Genomic DNA, 19,546 nt, shown 5'->3' on the forward strand with positions numbered 1-19,546 from the left:
GTTAAGAACGGACCTCCAGAATGTTATTAACCCGAGGTGCCACTGTACGATCATTGACTAAAGAAGCAGGCCACGATCCTGGCTCCTGAGCCTGATGCTGGTAAACAGGGGTCCACTGAACCAAATGCAACAGCACAAAGGCCCCTAGAACTGGGCCTGAGCAACTGAGTGCCTCCCAAGCATCTCTCATGTTCAACGTCCCCAAGAATCACATCTGGTGAGAGACCATGAAATGCTGGAAAGTTGGTGTCTTCAGGCAAAGGGATGGTCCCTTAAAAGACTCCAGAACTCCAAAAGGGGCTGAGCTTAGCAGAGGTGTGCTGGAGACAGATGCTCAAAAAGGCTATGTTCATTTCCATCCCTTGGTCCTAGCAAGTTTCTTCTTTGGAGCTCTCCATGGTGCTGCTGACAACTGACCTGCCTTGCAGCTGTCTTGCTCTGTGGGCTCCTCCATAGAACCAAGAAAGGAATCCTTACTTTTGGCTTTCAGATTCTCTTGGAGACTTTTTTTTATGCCCTAGGCCTTTGAAGCTGATTCCTTGTATTGTTTTTAATGGTGTTTTATGTTTTATTGGTTTTTCCCCCTTCCCTGTCTGGTGTTGTGTGATATGGTGACATGGAAGTACTTTTATAAATAAAGTAGAATAAATCTTTGGGAGGAGTTATTGGACAATGCAGTTATTGGACAAGCCACTTGTTTTCTGGGCCCTCATTTTAATGAAATTGTCTACTTTCTTTATCATATGAAAGAGAAAACATATTTTTGTGTGCATCAGGAATGTGAGGGCCTAGTGGGGAAAACCACTCTTTTTCAGGCACTCTGAAGGTTCCAGCATAACCAGTTCTTTTGAATTTGAAAGATATGATTAGGTTCATGCTACTGATGTTTAGTTGAACAGAATGAAAACTCCTCTCAGCAGCATAGTTCACATTGATTCCTTGTATCTATGCTCAACACAGTGAGAGGCTAACTAAATGGAGAAAAATATCGATTTCTTCCCCTAGCTTTTGTTTTCTTTTTCTAAGAAAGCTCCTCTAATTTACCAGGCAGCAATAAAGTCTCGGGGAAGTCACAAGGAGAGGTTACAGAAAGGGTTAGGAGGCAACACTGTTTAAATATGAACTGGTTACATGTTAAACTACCTCAGTTTATATGATTGACATTGCTGAGAAAGGCATGAGGAAAAATCCTTTAGAAACCGATAAAGTGCACTTCTCTTGAATGAACAGTATAATCATAAAATTATACTGCATGTAGGTTCACATCCAGAGGCATGTTGTAAAAGTGAGGTTCAGATGTTATAGCACTGACCTGCAGACAGAAGAAACGGAAGGGAGGCCCTGAAGCGCAATAGGCAAAATTGCCACCATTTTCCCAGTTTGGTTCTTCAGCGGATGGAGGTAGAGGATGGCCAGTATATCTGAAGGAGCGTCTCCACCTCCATCATTCAGCCCAGACACTGAGGTCCAGCTCCGAGGGCTTTCTGGCGGTTCCCTTACTGCGAGAAGTGAGGTTACAGGGAACCAGGCAGAGGGCCTTCTCGGTAGTGGTGTCCACCCTGTGGAACGCCCTCCCATCAGATGCCAAGGAAATAAGCAACTATCTGATTTTTAGAAGACATTTGAAGGCAACTCTGTTTAGGGAAGTTTTTAATGTTTGATGTTTTATCGTGGAGTCACCCAGAGTGACTGGGGAAACCCAGCCAGATGGGTGGGGTATTATTATTATTATTATTATTATTATTAATAATAATAATAATAATATTAATATTATTAATATCCCAAAGAGCTCCAGGATTTGTAGCCCATAGGCCTTTTTTTCTGGGACACAACAGTCAATTGTATCCAACACTGCCATTCCACTTGTGCAACAGACTTCCTCTTGTGCAACTTTTCTCCCCTAGAACAGCCTTAGACTGTCAGAACAGCCTCTAAGAAGAAAAAAGCAGAGAGGGAGCGAGAGAAACAACCTTTTCATAACAAGGAACTGCATGTAAAATAATGGGGAAAGTGTCATTCCTTCACATAAAAATCATTCAGGTCTTCTCTCTAGTTTGTTTCCATTAGCTGATTAAAATAATAATAATTGCATTTCTATTATGGAACGTTTTTCCCCCTACTGTCTAATTGATGAGCACTATCTACAGTGTTTTTAATGATGTCATGGAATTTTGTAACATCTTGGCTCAGATAACATTTTGGCTCTGATTCCAAACTTCAGCAACTCCTGATGCACTCCTTCAATATGAAAGTGAGAACTGTGGCACCTACCTTGGCCTCTATTATTCTCTGGCTGAGTTTTTAATTTGAGTCACAAAAGAACTCACAATTCCCAGCAGTAGCTATGTCAAGGAGACAGATAGGTAGGTCTCTGCCTGACTGGCCGGCCTCTTTTCTTCTTATGATATGCCAAAGCAGAAACCCTGTTTATGGGTTATATTTTTATTGCATGTCTCATTGGTGTATTTTAGGTCAGAATGAATAGGGTTTCCAATCCTGCAAACATGTTATGTCCCCCTCTCCCACTTTATTCCTCTAAACCAGAAAGATGCCCACAATTGGAGATGGGATTTTGTGTGGCGCTGTGGGTTAAACAACAGAGCCTAGGACTTGCTGATCAGAAGGTTGGTGGTTCGAATCCCCGCGACGGGGTGAGCTCCCATTGCTCGGTCCCTGCTCCTGCCAACCTAGCAGTTTGAAAGCACCTCAAAGTGCAAGTAGATAAATAGGTACCACAGCTGCGGGAAGGTAAACGGTGTTTCCATGCGCTGCTCTGGTTTGCCAGAAGCGGCTTAGTCATGCTGGCCACATGATCCAGAAGCTGTACGCCAGCTCCCTCGGCCAATAAAGCGAGATGAGCGCCGCAACCCCAGAGTCGGCCACGACTGGACCTAATGGTCAGGGGTCCCTTTACCTTTTTATTTTTGCCAGGCTTTCAAATGTTGTGCCCTAACAGGTCACAGGTGATCACGAGCCATGTGGTTATATTTTCATGTTCTTCTAGCATTCCCAGTTCTTGATAGCCAGCCTCTGCGGTTGGGATGTTAATTATGTTGTGTGTGGTTATGTGTGTGTGTGGATGAGCACTTTTTGTACATTTATTTTGTTGTACATTGCATATTCTCGCTGTAAATTGCCTTGGGAGTCATTTTTCGTGGAAGGATACATAAATTGAATAAATCTATTTCTGACCCCCAAGCAAGTGGTCAAAAGAGGAAGTCTATTGAGCTTTCTGGAGGGCTGCCTTATATTGCTGAAGGTGAGCTGTGTTTCCCTTGGTGGGACATGGGTGGCACTGTGGTCTAAACCACTGAACCTCTTGGGCTTGCCGATCAGAAGGTTGGCGGTTCGAATCCTCGCGACGGGGTGAGCTCCTATCGCTCTGTCCCAGCTCCTGCCAACCTAGTAGTTCGAAAGCACTCCAGTGCAAGTAGATAAATAGGTATCACTGCGGCGGGAAGTTAAATGGTGTTTCCATGTGCTCTGGTTTCTGTCACTGTGTTCCGTTGTGCTAGAAGCGGTTTAGTCATGCTGGCCACATGACCCGGAAAGCTGTCTATGGAGAAATGCTGGCTCCCTTGGCCTGAAAGCGAGATGAGCGCCACAACCCCATAGTCTCCTTTGACTGGACTTAATCATCCAGGGGTCCTTTACCTTTCTTTCTTTCTTTTTTTTAAGCCTTTGGTGGGTCACGCTTCCTGCAGGTCTGCTTTAGAAGAATAGAAGCAAATCAACAGCTTTTTGGGTCAGACTTTTGAACGCTGATATTGTGCTTGCAAAGCAATATGGCATCCTTTTTTTGTCACATCACTAAACTCCCCCAGCCCCCTGGACACTAAATTGTCTATATTTATGGTTCACCATAGTCTGGTTCAGGTTGCATGCAGTGTGGTTGTGTGTGGGGGGGGGATGTTTGCGAACACATCCTTTTTCTGGGTGTCAAATACAGCAGCTTAACAGTGACTGCCTGCTACCTTACTTTTTGCTCCTCCAATGTATTCCCGTCTGTGATATGTATTGATTTTCGCAGACTCGCTGGCTGCACAGCCTTTCAAAGAGCACCGCAACCGATTGAACCAATAAACTGCAGAAAATTAAGATTGAGGGTCTAACAAGGCTTTTAACAAAGTAAAAATTGATCAGGGAGGAGGATGGGTTTATAAAAGCGATTAGTTCTTTAATACTCCTTTAAAGTCTCTGTATATGCTTGTGGTATTGCGGAGCTTTTTACCCTTCTCAGAAATGGATTGGTGGTGATGTTGAGCCCAGAGAATCACGCGGTCTTCCCATGCAGCAGAAATGAGGGATAAGAATCTTGCAGTGGGAGGATAGAATGCATGGGCGATTTTATTTTTGTCTTTTTGAGTGCAGAGACAGCAGGGAAAGGGCTGGAAAAACACTGCTCTCTCTTTTATGTTTTAGTTTTCTGTTTCCATGAGGAGCACTGAAAAGTGGCCTCTTCCACCCATAGTCACATTCCATTCTGCTACGCCATCTGCTGCATGTTTAGGCCAGGCTATTTCAGCACAGAGAGACTTCAAAGATGGAGGGGAGCAGCATTCCCCTGGACATTGTTTGGAGGGAATGGGGAACAGTGGAAGAAGCAAATGGAAATGGAGGGACAGGAATATTAGCCAAGTTTTAAGCCAGTGAGATTTCATTATTGAGCCAACCCTATCTTTTTTCTTAGATAGCTTGGTGTCTGCTTCTTCCATTCCAGACTTTCTGCTTTGCTTACCTAGTCTCCTGAGGTGTTGCGAAACAGCTATTCCCCGGAGCCATTTCCCCCCTGTTATATAAAAAAAATCCACTTATGTTTATGCATTAAATGTAAGTTGCTCAGAGACATTTTGGGTAGCAATCAACTAATAAGTTTAATGAATAGCTTGGGGATATTTCTGGATCCTTTGCTGTCTCTCAAGGCTCAGGTGGCCTCAGTGGCCCGGAGTGCCTTCCATCAGCTTGGGCTGGTGGCCCAGCTACAAGCCTATCTGGACGGGGACAGCCTAACTACTGTTGCTCTGGTAACTTCAAGGTTAGATTACTGCAATGTGTTATATGTAGGGCTGCCTCTGAAGATGGCTCAGAAACTTCAGCTGGTGTAGAATTAAATGGCCAGGCTGCTCACTGGAGCAGGAGGGTTTGAGCACATCACACCAATCCTGGTCTGACCGCACTGGCTACCAATTAGTTTCCGGGCCCAATGCAAAGTGCAGGTTTTGACCTATAAAGCCTTAAATGGCTCAGGACTGCAATACCTCAAGGACCGCCTCTTTCCATATGAACCTACCCACACCCTGAGCTCATCTTCTGAGGCCCTTCTTTGTGTGCCTCCTCCTTGAGAAGTCAGTAGGGTGGCAGCACGAGAGCAGGCCTTTTCTGCAGTGGCTCCCCCTCTGTGGAAGGCTATGCCCAGGGAAGTTTGCCTGGCGCCTTCATTACCGTATTTTTCGCTCTATAACACGCACCTGACCATAACACGCACATAGTTTTTAGAGGAGGAAAACAAGAAAAAAAAATCTGAATGAAACAGTGGATGTATCATTTTTGTGCTTCATGCTGTGGCCACAGCCATGTGATTTGACAGTGAGTTTGGGGTAGCCCAATGCAAAAATCCTGAGAATCCATGTGGATCTGTGCTTTGTAACCACGTTTTTGCACCATTGTGGCCCCAGGCAACAGTGGGTGCGTGATTTTTTTGGTGCAGGGTGTAGCCATGGACATGCTATGTGATCTGATGGTGAATTTGGGGTGACCCAATGCAAAGATCCTGAGGATCCATGTGGATCTGTGCTTTGTAACCACGTTTTAAGTGGGGAGGGAAGGAAAAACGCAGAAGGGACAAGGAGCATGAGAGGCGTGTGCGGAGAAGCAGCTGGCTAACAATGCAGGAGAGGGGTTTAACGGGAGGGAGGAAAGGAAGGCAAAAGTTTCCCCCCACCCACCCACGCCAGCCCTCCCTCTCTCTCTCTCTCTCTCTCTCTCTCTCTCTCTCTCTCTCTCCCACCCACCTGCATGTTTTCCGGCTGCCTGCGAGTCCCTAGAATGCTGGACGCAGCAGCAGCAGCACCAGCACCGGAGTACGGAGAGGAGGAGGTGGTGGCTTGTCGGCTGTGCTCCTAGCCGACGGAACCTGAGCCGGGTGGGCTGGAGCCTGCGTGCAGTGTGACTAGGAAGGAATTAGAAGGAAGGACGTGATCCTTTCCTTTCCCCTCTGCTTGCCAGGAGGGCAGGTGATTTCCCTGCTCTTTGTTGCGTTAGAGCAAGCACAGCAACCGAAAACAGAAGAGGGTGGCCAGTAAGACCCTGAGGCAGAATGCAGGAAAGCAGCAGCCTCCTCTATGCAGCCTTCCCTCCTCCGTGACGCGCCATCTGATTTTTGCCCCTGCACTTGGGCCAGTCGGCTCCAGGGACCACACATTCGCTCAATAACATGCACAGACATTTCCCCTTACTTTTTAGGAGAAAAAATGTGCGTGTTATAGCGTGAAAATTACGGTATATACCTTTAGGATCCAGGCAAAAAGGCTCCTTTTTAACCAGGCCTTTGGTTGATCTGGTTGACATCCAATGCCCTTTTAAAATGTGTTGGGGCTGAACATGGATTAAAAGCCATATAAGCAAACTTAGTAGTGTCAGTTAGTGTCAGTTGAGTGCTGGTGGTTGGTAGGTTGCGGAGGTCCTTGTGACACGCCCTTCATTGTGACACCTCCCTCCGCTGGCTCCTTGGTCACTAGGGCTCTAGAGGCAGAGCGATCTCCTTTGGTTTGATCATTCAGGGAGTGACAGAGAAAGTGGATGGAGACGTAAGTAGACTCTCTCATCAGCATCTGCATTCTGTGCTGGCATTGCTGCTTGACAGTCTTAGGGAACGTTTAAAAGATTAAGATTGGGAATAATTTAAAGGCTTCAGCCAGCCCTTTGGGGCATCTTTATGACTCCACCCACTGTTTTGTAACAGTGAAGGGAAGTGACTATGGATTCTGCTTACACTTTAGGAAAAGGAAAACTAATAAGATGTCACAACTTGGAAAAGTGTGTTCTTTTTAGGCTAGTGACACAAGAGTCACTTGATAACTCGCCATGGGAGCATTAAGCATGCCCTCTGGAAAGGGTAATATATCTTCCTTCCCTTCCTGCCTCCCAGGGCCCATCTTTCAAAGGACAGCCAAGGTACAAAACCCTTCAGCATGCTGATGTTTCTTCTATAGTAATATTAGTATTTGGTATTTGATGTTTCTCTTTTAAACATCCCTTCTCCACACTAAACAAACCCACCTCTTTCAATGAAATGATAATTGTCTTATAATATCCAGAGGGTGCTATTCTGGCTACAGTATTCAAGCACTCTCTTCACAGGATACCCATTATGATATGCCTAGGAAAGTGAATTCATCTTGAGCTTTGAGTCGTGAATGCCCAAACCAGTTTAGGGATGTAGATCAGGAGAGTACTTTGAGTCCCATTTTTCACATTTGAACAGCCCTTCTCTGCAGTGGCTCCCTGTCTGTGGAATACTCTCCCCAGGGAAGTTCGCCTGGTGCCTTCATTGTACACCTTTAGGCACCAGGCAAAAACATTCCTTTTTAATCAGGTCTTTTACGCCCTTTTAAAACGTGTCTCTTTTTTTTAGGGGGGGTGTTATTGGGTTGTATTTATTTTTATTATGTATTTTGTGGTTTTATATCTTGATTTTATTCTGTGAACCACCCTGAGACCTCTGGGTATAAGGCAGTAAAACAAACAAACAAACAAACAAACAAACAAACAAACAAACAAATAAATAAATTTGTCTCTGTTATGGCCAAAAAAAGAAAGAAAGAGAAAAAAAGTCTGCAAATGCAAATATGTTGTACAAGCAAGCTCACACACACACCCCAGGCAACAGTTCCAATGGGGATCTCTCTCTATTTTTTCGTCATGTGCTATAAAAGAGTGGGATTTGGATTTGGAGCTTAGGTGAAGATAGCCAGGGGAATAATGTTGGGGTGGGGACAGAGGGGTGGGGAAGGAATCACCCTTCCTAGTGCAGCACATTGAAGGCAGCAAGGATGATGCTCTTAGCCAATCCTGCTCACGTTGCTGCATTAAGATGCAGAGGCTATTTTCTTGCCATTCCTTGGCGCGCACAGCATGCTTTCAGTTTACAATGTTATGATGCTTGCACTCCCCCCGGAGTAGTCATGAAGTCGATAGATGAATTTGTTAATTTGTTCTGCCTCACTGTCCTGCTGGTTTATTAGCATCCCGGTTATTTTATGCACCATGCCTAAGTGGAAGTATATTAAAACTCAATACTTAGGTGTCATTTTTTTCCTTGTTGGTATTTTATAATCACGAGGCTATCTTCCGAAGTATGTGGAGCCTTTTCTCTAATGGAGTCACAGCAAGGCGTTTGTTAATGATCTAGGCATGGGTGAGAGGGAGAGCTCTAAATAGGGGGACTGCAATTGGGAATTAGATTACATTATTAAACAGAAATGGCATAGGAATAGGCATACATCTATGATATTTTAAGTGTAGACCTGAAACACAAGTATGCAATGTCCATTGTTAAACATCTTGAATTTTACGACTGTGTTAAAAAAGTAGTATTGTTTGCTGTTGCCTTAAGGATCCCCCCCCCCCATTCTTGCAAATCACTTTGCTATTTCTCATTGTCTGTGTACCATACAAGTGTACTCTTCTTAATGAAGCTGTGTCAATTAGCTAGGAAGTGTACTGGCTTTGATCAGACCTCACATTCAAACTCTGCTAATCTGAAGTCAGCTGCTATGTTGTAAAACAACTTACCTGACAGGGTTGATGTGAGAATAAAGAGTTAATAAGCACACTAGAGTCCATTCTCCTGCTTAACAAACATTCCTCTACTCCAACCCCCTGTTTGATGCTGGAAATCCATCCCTTGTGCATTCTTTCCTTGGAGATCTCCCATAAGTGAGAGCCCATCACCTCTCTAAGAATCAGGTTCTATTGTGGAACTGCTCTTAACCATCAAGGTGTTCGCTAAGGCTATTAGTTTTTCTATTAGTTTGCTTGTTTTGTTTTGTTTTGTATTTTGTATTGTTTTCATTTTGCATTTTAATGCCATAAACCTTTCCCTTTGATCTTTGGATGAAGGGAGAGAGGGAGATAATTATTTTTTATTTGCTTTTACATATACAAAATTATACAGGACGTGGGTGGCGCTGTGGGTTAAACCACAGAGCCTAGGATTTGCCAATCAGAAGGTTGGTGGTTCGAATCCCCGTGATGGGGTGAGCTCCTGTTGCTCGGTCCCTGCTCCTGCCAACCTAGCAGTTCAAAAGCACATCAAAAGTACAAGTAGATAAATAGGTACCACTCTGGTGGGAAGGTAAACAGCGTTTCCATGTGCTGCTCTGGTTCGCCAGAAGCGGCTTAGTCATGCTGGCCACATGACCCGGAAGCTGTATGCCGGCTTCCTCAGCCAATAAAGTGAGTTGAGCTCTGCAACCCCAGAGTTGGTTACGACTGGACCTAATGGTCAGAGGTCCCTTTACCTTTACCTATACAAAATTATAACAATACAACCATACAAATCAAAAGTTAAGAGATTCCTCTGAATCTCTGGACTTTCCCCCTTCCCACCCCCCATGGGTACCATTATCAAACCTTTCCTGCTTCATCTTTTTCAATAGTCCATGTTTTATATAACTCCATTGTCTCCATAGTTCCTGCTATGCTATAAGTGTTATCACAATCCTGCTAGCGTTTTCATCTTGCTTAAAATGGTCTCCAACATAATTTATAAATTTCCCCCATTTTTTGTTGAAGTTTTGGTCTTCTTGGTTCCTTGGGAAGTATATAAATTTAAATAAAACAAACAAACAAACAATCCTGAATTGTGTCCCAAAGAGAGCAAGTAAATCTGGAGATGCTTTAACCAACCCACAACTCTTGCTTTCCCCTGTTTGGTTCTCTTTAAATTCATATTGTAAACTAAACCCGTGCTGTTTCTCAGCCCACTCCTACCAATTGTCACTTTCTCCAGGATCATAGCGGGTTTCACAGCCCAAAAGCTAGAGGAGATTCCCAGCTATCAAGAAAACATCTCCTGTCTTTTGATGAAATATCCATTTATCACCCTGGACTATCAGAAAATACTGAGTCTAATGAAAGATATTCTCCCAGGAGCTATGTTGTTGTTGTTTAGTTATTTAGTTGTGTCCGACTCTTCATGACCCCATGGACCAGAGTATGCCAGGCACTCCTGTCTTCCACTGCCTCCTGCAGTTTGGTCAAACTTATGCTGGTAGCTTCGAGTACACTGTCCAACCATCTCGTCCTCTGTCATCCCCTTCTCCTTGTGTCCTCAATCTTTCCCAACATCAGGGTCTTTTCCAGGGAGTCTTCTCTTCTCACGAGGTGGCCAAAATATTGGAGCCTCAGCTTCAGGATCTGTCCTTCCAGTGAGCTGATTTCCTTCAGAATGGAGAGGTTTGATCTTCTTGCAGTCCATGGGACTCTCAAGAGTCTCCTCCAGCACCATAGGAGACTCTTGAGAGTCCAATGGACTGCAACAAGTCCATGGAGTCCCAGGAGCTATAGCAGTACTTAATGATTAATGTAACCAATGCTTTGTTGAGAATTCTCCAAGGGCAGAGGCATGTGTTTTGGGTGATAGACGGCTCTCACTTACTTAGTAATGCATTCCCAGTTTCATTTTTCTGATCTGCAAACCATAAACATCAAATGAAGTATAGGGTTAGCAAGACAACCAAAGCAGAAAAAAGACAATTTACAACCATGCAAATCTTGCCCTAAGCTCTGCATTGTTAGTGGGATTTTGCAAGTGTACAACCACTTGAAGGTCAACACAACCCCATAATTCCTTTGAAGTATGCTTTTGAGTTCTGTTCTGTTGATTTATTTGTTCACAGTAATTCATGCCTTGTAAATATGAAACAATACATACAGGTGGAATCTACACACATATAAAAATGCTATGAAAATGCTTTTTCAAAAAACGTTTTGAAAAAATATATTGAATTTCCCATAGCTCACCATTGCCATCTAGTGTCACATTTGTATATTACACTTTACAACACATTTAAAATGTTTTATTTGCAGCTGTTTAGCTGAGTCCACAGAGACAGAGCTAGTTCCTAGTGGAGCCAATACCTTAAGAGATCCTTCCACTGGCTGCATCCCTAAGGCATTTTTCTCCTCACTAGCCCAGCAGCCATGTGTACAGTATATGACTTCCCCAGCCCCCGACACTGTAAGGATTCAACTCAAATTACAGAGCCAATCTCATTGCATAATTTTTATTTATTTATTTATTTATTTATTTATTTATTTATTTATGGATGCATCCTGCCATCTGGCTAACAATATTTAAAGCAGCAGCAGCAGCAACAATAATAAAACATAATTGGAAAAGAAGAACAAAAATGCAAGCGGTAAGGCAAGTGTCTGAAAAACAATAAAACCAATTCCCAGATATTAAACCAGCTCTGCTGCTATCCTTGAAAGCCTGCCAGGGAATTGGATGGCCTCGTTGTTTCAAAGATTTCCCACTTAATAGGATGGTAGCCTTCCCCAAGTACTACAACTCTCATCAACCACACCCAACGTGGCTAGTCAGGGCTGATGGGAGTTGTACTGCTCAAAAATCTGGAGGGCATCAGATAAATGGATGGATCTCAGCAGACACAAATCTTATTGGGAATTTGTGGCCCACCGGACATTCCATTGTGTGTGGGGTGGGGGGAACAATTCTGAACTATCAGAGATAAAGCTCAACTCGAGTTTTGTCAACTGTACATTGCCATGAGAGCCAGTGTGGTTTAGTGGTGGTTAAGAGCGATAGACTCATAATCTGGGGAACCGGGTTCGCGTCTCCGCTCCTCCACATGCAGCTGCTGGGTGACCTTGGGCTAGTCACACTTCTCTGAAGTCTCTCAGCCCCACTCACCTCACAGAGTGTTTGTTGTCGGGGAGGAAGGGAAAGGAGATTGTTAGCCACTTTGAGACTCCTTAGGGTAGTGATAAAGCGGGATATCAAATCCAAACTCTTCTTCTAAACAAAACAAAACAAAACAAAACAAAACAAAACAAAACAAAACAAAACAAAACAAAACAAAACAAAACAAAACAAAACAAAACAAGACAAAACAACAAAACTGTACATTGCCATGGCTTATGCACTGTTAAAGACGTTCCCTTTTTTGTGCATTAACTCCTTGGGGGCAGGATGAGAAAGAAATCAGAATAAATACACTATGGACACAAAAGTCATGAGCATTAACTTCATCGCTTACCTTAGGAAGCTGATACAGTTTTAAAACTATCCACAGTTGGCTTCTGCCCAACCTGGCAGCTGCACTTTCATTCTCTCTATACCTTGTTCACCATAGTCATAAAAGCCTCATTCACATTAAGCTTTAATCCTTTTTCCGAATCCTTCTTAGCGCTCCACCTCAATAAAGCCTTGTGACATAGTAATGTTCCGCTGGTTAATTAGGTGCTCTGAAAATACCGTGTTCTCTTTTGCCAGCTGTAGGTTTTCCAGTTTTAATTCAATTGGGTACCCCTTTTTCAAAGAGCGCAAACAGGGGCTTGTAGATGAATCACCTCTTAATGATTCGGTGCTCCATTTATGTATGCCACCCCACTTCTGCTGCCTATTAACGCTCGAAGCTTGAGAGCACTTAATATGGAAATCCCAAAGCACAACAAGGATGGCCGTTGCTGTTCTATGGAACTGCTTCCTTTCTACCCAGAATTGCTCCCACTTGCTCCCTGTGTTTGAACACAAGGATTGATGAGCTGATGGTGGCCCACCTGTGCTTCAAACACAGAGGAAGGGCAAAAGCGTGTGCGTGCAGAAGCTAAGTATTTAACGGTGTAACTGGTATAATATGTGTGAATCTGACTTCCTGAAGGGGGTATTGGGAATGGATGGATGTAGATCAGTAGCAGAATGGAACTGGATACCAATACTCATTGAGATAACTCCAGAATAGAAAATGGGAAGACCTGACTGCCCTGATTTTACTGGGACATTTTGGATTCAGAGAAGCATTCCTGGCTTCTTTTTGGATCTGAGATTGTCCTGCTTCCCCTCTCCAGAACCGCTGCTGAGCTCTGGGAGGACAATGAGCTGGCCGAGCCTCTTCATGGTTGCCACTGCTGGCTCCACTCTTTTGCAGCTTGTAGCGGCTGCTGGACAGTGGGCAGGAGAGGAGAGGCTGCCACTGCTGCAGTGTGGCGATCACACAGGGTCCCCGGATGTTTGATGGTCTATTGATCCCTGTGCCACCACTGTGATTGCCTCTTCGCTGCCACCAACCCGTTTCCCTCGGGTACACACGGAGTCCAGACAGTTGTTAACATTAACAAATAATCAAGTTTATTTTTATAAGCATGAACAAGTTTAAGGTTTCAGTTAATTTTTCTTGTCAGTTTCTTAATCTTAGTTTCTTTACTGACCTATTTGTTCCTAACAACTTCATCGTTGATTATCCCAACTATCTATCTGACTCCACCTAACAGTTCCTCTCACTCTCTCACAACACAACTCGGCCAACCCACAGACTTATCCTCCCTCTTTCTTCTCCAACTCCCAACTCTCAACTGACTTCCAAACAACACCAACTCTAACTCTAACTCCTCCCCTGGGGTTCCCACTGGCCAATCACTTCACACTCATTTAACCCTTTCCTTATGACCCACCTAGGAGGCAAACGCCACATGCAGCGCAGCCCCAGTGATGTGCCCAAGCCAGCAACACTGGTCCACCATCTGCAGGAGCCACTGGCATAGCCAGCAGTGTGAGGAGGAAATCCCCGCAGGAGCTGTCATTGCCTATCTTGCATGCTGGAGCCCAGCAGAGGAGAGGCACGGCAATGCTGCTGCCACAGTTCCTCCACTCTGCTGCTTCTGCCCCCAGGTTAGGCCTGATCCATGAATGTAGCTGCGCCCTGGTGGAATTGGGTCAGTGCTGAGGAACATCTCCTGGGTGCCTTCTCCATCTCTGCTCATTTGTTTAGGTCCCTCCTTGAATTAAAAAAACGTACAATATGGTAAGCAACAAGGCAATACTCTTCTTGTTTCACAAATACCAATGATATGGTAATAACCTTTTAATACAATTACTGTTGCAGGTGAAGAAGGCTGTGCAGCAAGAAGGCTTTGGGAGGAGGAAGAGAGGATACAGAGATATCAATGAAATAGACATCAACATGAATGATCCTTTATTTACAAAGCAGTGGTACTTGGTAAGCTACCGTGAACTTCCATCCCTCTCCATCAGGAAAGCAATTTCAGATTTCTGCAGTCCTCAAGCATGTCTTGGTATGGAAGAATATAGCAAACACACCCTATTATTTCCAATTATTTTTTGACACGATGAGGCTAAAGTTAAGTTCTTTTGAATGGATGATTTGCCAACGACAGACCTGCCTGGACAGAGATAGCCCTGCAGAGCTGCTGTCAGTTAATGTAGACATTACTGAGATGCGGGTGGTGCTGTGGTCTAAACCACTGAGCTTCTTGGGCTTGCTGATCGGAAGGTCAGTGGTTCAAATCTCCACAACAGGGTGAGCCCCCGTTGCTCTGTCTCAGCTCCTGCCAACCTAGCAGTTCGAAAGCACACCAGTGCAAGTAGATAAATAGGTACTGCTCCGGCGGGAAGGTAAACAGTGTTTCTGTGAACTCTGGCCTCCATCACGGTGCTTTGTTGTGCTAGAAGCAGTTTAGTCATGCTGGCCACATGACCTGGAAAGCTGTCTGTAGACAAACGCCGGCTCCCTTGTCCTGAAAGCAAAGATGAGTGCCACAACCCCATAGTCACCTTTGACTGGACTTAACCATCCAGGGGTCCCTTACTGAGTTAAATAGGTCAATGGTTAACCTTCAACATGTTCAGAGGCATAATCATTTTCATTATTGCACAGGCTGTGATCTGTCACTCAAGCCAGATTTTAGAGCAAACCTCTGGTTCTGACTGAGCAATGAAATGCATCAGTCCCATTGCATCCAAATCTTTTTAAAAACCTTCTCTTATTTTATTGCCAGCATTCCTGGATTTAGTGCCTCCTTCCCAAGCAAACGAAGGCTAGCCTGTGGCAGATGGATCAAGTAGACTCTCAGTGGATGTAAACAGTCTGTTTTGTGCCAAGCAAATAATTCTCTTGTGCTTTCTTTTTTGATTTTTTTTTTATGCATTAGATCAACACTGGGCAAGCAGATGGGACTCCTGGACTTGATCTGAATGTAGCTGAAGCGTGGGAGCTGGGTTACACAGGGAAAGGTGTAACTATAGGAATTATGGATGATGGTAAGTGAACTAAAATATCATGACTCTCAGTGTGTATCACACAAGAAATCTGATTTTAAAATAAAGCATAACTTCTAAACATGGATATTTTAATGAGAACTTTGTAAGAGATTCACTTCAGCCAAGGGAACATCTACAGAAAGCCCTCCTGGGTTACAATTCATGGATAATTATGATTCTCAAAAATGTGCCATGGGTAGCGCTATTTTAGTTCAGGTACAACAGCTGTCAGCTTATTTTGTTTTGCCCAGCAGAACTGAAATGGAAGTTGAGTTTCAAAGAGGAAATTGTGTCATTAAATCTGCTCTGCAGTTTTAGGGCAACTTAGAAAAGAATTACACATGCTACCATTTATATTGCAACATGTGAGATATATCAATGCCTGCCTTACTGTACATTACAGGGCATTTCAAATTTGTGCTGTAAGTGTTCTATCATTCTGCTAAAAATAAGTAACCATGTAACTGTGCTGGAACAGATCCACAGGGACCTATAATTGTTAATAGAGATACACCACAGGGGAAATGATGCTCCTTTTGTCTGCCCATCAAGTAGACAAAAGTAGACATCCATTTGCCTTGTACCTCCCTGGCTTATTTTACTTGGGCCCACAGAGTGACTTGTCCCGTTTCACAGTGACTGAGCACAGAAGTGGTACGTATGTGACCTGGCTAACTGGAGGGAGCAAGCAGAATCTGAAATAGGAGTAGTATTTCATGCAATCTAATAATCAAACCATAGATTTAAAGCAATTTCACTGATGCAAGAAAATCCTGGGCATGGCTCTAGCAAGCTTTTAAATTCTGTTTGCTTCAGATATGAAACATGATTTCTGTAGTACATTGCTGATAGAAACTCCCCCTCCCCCAAAACAACAACAACAACAACAACAAAAACAACTTCTTCTTCTTCTTCTTCTTCTTCTTCTTCTTCTTCTTCTTCTTCTTCTTCTTCTTCTTCTTCTCTTCTTCTTCTTCTTCTTCTTCTTCTTCTTCTTCTTCTTCTTCTTCTTCCTCATGCCCCACTCATCTGGCTGGGTTTTCCCACCCACCCTGGGCAGCTCCCAACAGAATATTAAAAACACGATAAAAACATCAAACATTAAAAACTTCCCTAAACAGGGTTGCCTTCAAATGTCTTCTAAAAGTCATATAGTTGTTTATTTCCTTGACATCTGATAGGAGGGCGTTCCACAGGGTGGACACCACTACCAAGAAGGCCCTCTGCCTGGTTCCCTATAACCTCACTTCTCACAGTGAGGGAACCGCCAGAAGGCCATCAGAGCCGGACCTCAGTATCCGGGCTGAATGATGGGGGTGGAGGCTCTCCTTCAGGTATATTGGGCCGAGGTCATTTAGGGCTTTAAAAGTAGGAACACTTGAGGAATTCAATTTTGGTAATTCCTATATGGTGTGGCGGCAGTGCACAGCTTAACACCTGATCACTGGATTACTGCTGTGTACCAGGAAGGATAGGGGAAGGGGTGAGGTGGTAGGGAGGTCTGTGCAGTGCAAACACACTGGCAAGAACACGGGATTGGGTCTGCTGGTGCATTTACACTATGTCACCTAGTCCCTCTCCCTTCTGGTAGGAAGCAATTCAACTGTTGGGAGGTAAGGTGAGTTTTTCCACCCTACCATGCCATCTGTTACGGCTGAGAGGTGCATGGCATAATTTTTTTTAGTTTGGTTTGCATTGTAATGAAAAACTATCTAATTCATGCTTACCAAAGCAATATAGGAAGCAAAACATAGCTATCCTTCAAAATGCACACTTCTCTGATTTTTTTTTTTTTTTGATGCTCTTCTGCAGCCAAATAATGTGCACAAAAATGAGATTATTAAATGAAAGCTTGCATAAAAATACATATATTAGCAGCAAAAGAACCTAAAAATGCTTTATCTTAGGGGAACAGCTTGCAAATATAAGCTTCTTGGGAGAAATATGCGTGAAAATTCTGACCAATTATTTTTTATAAATTCATCAATTGATGCAGAAATGTGGGGAATTATGATTATTATTCATTGTAATAAGCACTCGCTTATACAATAGAGTCTCAAAGCGACTTGAGAATGTAAAATGCAACGCATGTAAGAAATATAAAACCAGAAAAAAATAAAACCGTGAACAATGCAACCTAAAATGCTCACCCAGAAACATTAATAAAGGCAACCTCCACCCACCCCACTAAATGATGGGCATCATCAAACGAGACATCATTAATGAACCAAAGGCTTCCAACACATATAAAATAAAACATCAAACATTCCACATGTAAGTTCAATGGAGCACGAGTTGTAGATAAATCTCATTGTGCATGCATGAGGAATGTTGGAAGATATGAGATGAAGGAATAAGAAAGGGTGAAATGGATGTGGGTACCGGAGAGACAATGGTTCTGGAAAAGCAACAGGGGCAATTAATGGCAATAGTGTGGCTGCTGTAATCAAGTTGTGGCCATGGGAGTATCTTTTGTGGCTCTCAGATACGTGATGACTTTAGTGTGAAGCTTTCAAATCTAGGCTTTTTGCAAACTCATCTACTATATATTCTATAACCCATGGTGGCTTCTTCTTCTTCTTCTTCTTCTTCTTGATTTTCAGTTTTATACATTTCAATAATTTTACAATCATTTTAACATTTCAAAACTCGACTTCCTTCCCCCTCTTTCTGCTGTTCCTTATATATATATAATATATGGAATATTCTGCATATTCCAAATTAACTTAATCTACTCACTTATTCATCTACTTTAAATATATACTCTTATAAAACTCCAGGCTACTTCAATAATCCTGCCAATGTTCTTATCTGTTTACAGTTTATTTGTAAATATTTAATAAACCATTTCCATTCTTTCATAAAAAGTTTGTTATCTTGATTTCTTATTTTTCCAGTAAGTTTTGCCATTTCTGCATATTCCATAAGTTTTTGTATCCATCCTTCTTTTGCTGGGACTTCTGCTTCTTTCCATTTTGGGGCAAGTAACATTCTTGCCGCTGTAGTAGCATAAATGAATAAATTTCTATACAGTTTGGGTAGTTCTGTCCCTAAAATTCCCAAAAGGAAAGCTTCTGGGTTTTGTTTTGTTTTTCAAACGTTATTTTAAACATCTTTTTCAATTCATTATATTACCCACAGCTTTGGTGGAATTGTTTGTGGCTTGTCAACATGTCCCTTTGAGAGGTTGTTACGGCCATTGGTAAATCTAATCTGTAGCTCTTACAGCCCTAACCTCTGTCTCAGATCCCAAAGGTATTTCTGAATTCGTGCAACCACACGTGTAACATTTAATAGTAGTCTAAATAACAAAGAATTAAAAGTATGCACTTATCTTATTCCTTGCAGCATGCTTATATGCAGAGCAATTTAATTCTGTGGCTATCCAAAACTCTCTTTTTTTGCTATTTTCATTTGTAATGTGCTGATTGTGTTTTATCTGCCATCTTTTATTTATCTATTTGGCAGGCATTGATTACCTTCATCCAGATCTGGCTTCAAACTACGTGAGTACACAATGTTCTATGTTGTTCTGGGCATTCTTTTTAGAGGAGATATTTACCCACTGGCCGCGTTTGCCACATAAATATGCTGTTGATGTAGGGGATGAATAAGACTGGGACATAAAGCAAGTAAAAGTCCATGGTGGGTATGGAAAAATTCACCTCTGTGACCTTCTGATGCATGGAACAAAACAGTGACATATGTAGGCAGGGGAAATTACATTGTTGCCAAGCTCTAAACAAGCTTTCATTCTCGATATTAGAAATTGTGTCATCCACAACTATTTCCTAATTCAGCTTTCATGATGTGGTTGCAAGGTGATAGTCCCCCACAATGTGTGATATGAATGGGAAGAAATAAGGCAAGTGGAAGAAGACTGGAAAGCTTTGGTAGAAGAATAATTTGAAAATGTGAGGAATCTGAAAGAAACTTGGAAAATTGATGAGGGTCTCCCTCCTGGGGAGCCAAAGACATGTGTCCTCAATGGACCTGCAGTGATGGTAAAAGCTCATGAAAATAAAGAACATGGAAATAATTGATCATGTCCCAATTTGGAAAATAATATATAATAGTCTTCCTGTTACATGGGTTTATTATTATTTATTTATTCCTCAAGATTTATATACCACTTGGCTGTAACCAAACCTCAAAGCAGTTTTAGGAATCACTTTGGGTGAATGAATCTATTAACATAAAGACTTACAGCAGGCTTCCTCAACCTCGGCCCTGCAGATGTTT

At 42.9% G+C, this 19,546-nt stretch overlaps 1 protein-coding gene across 1 annotated transcript in view; it reads left to right on the forward strand.

Annotated features, from left to right (window-relative positions):
* Positions 1-19,546, forward strand: part of PCSK2 (proprotein convertase subtilisin/kexin type 2) — a 124,951-nt gene that overhangs the window by 57,908 nt on the left and 47,497 nt on the right. Inside the window, exons 3-5 of the mRNA XM_081857078.1 lie at positions 14,130-14,243; positions 15,196-15,304; positions 18,773-18,810. Of these exons, the coding sequence (XP_081713204.1) occupies positions 14,130-14,243; positions 15,196-15,304; positions 18,773-18,810 (261 nt within the window). The remainder of the gene's footprint in view (positions 1-14,129; positions 14,244-15,195; positions 15,305-18,772; positions 18,811-19,546) is intronic.

This window comes from Podarcis erhardii (genome assembly GCF_964252035.2).
Source record: "Podarcis erhardii genome assembly, chromosome: 3".
NCBI classification, from domain to species: Eukaryota; Metazoa; Chordata; class Lepidosauria; order Squamata; family Lacertidae; genus Podarcis; species Podarcis erhardii.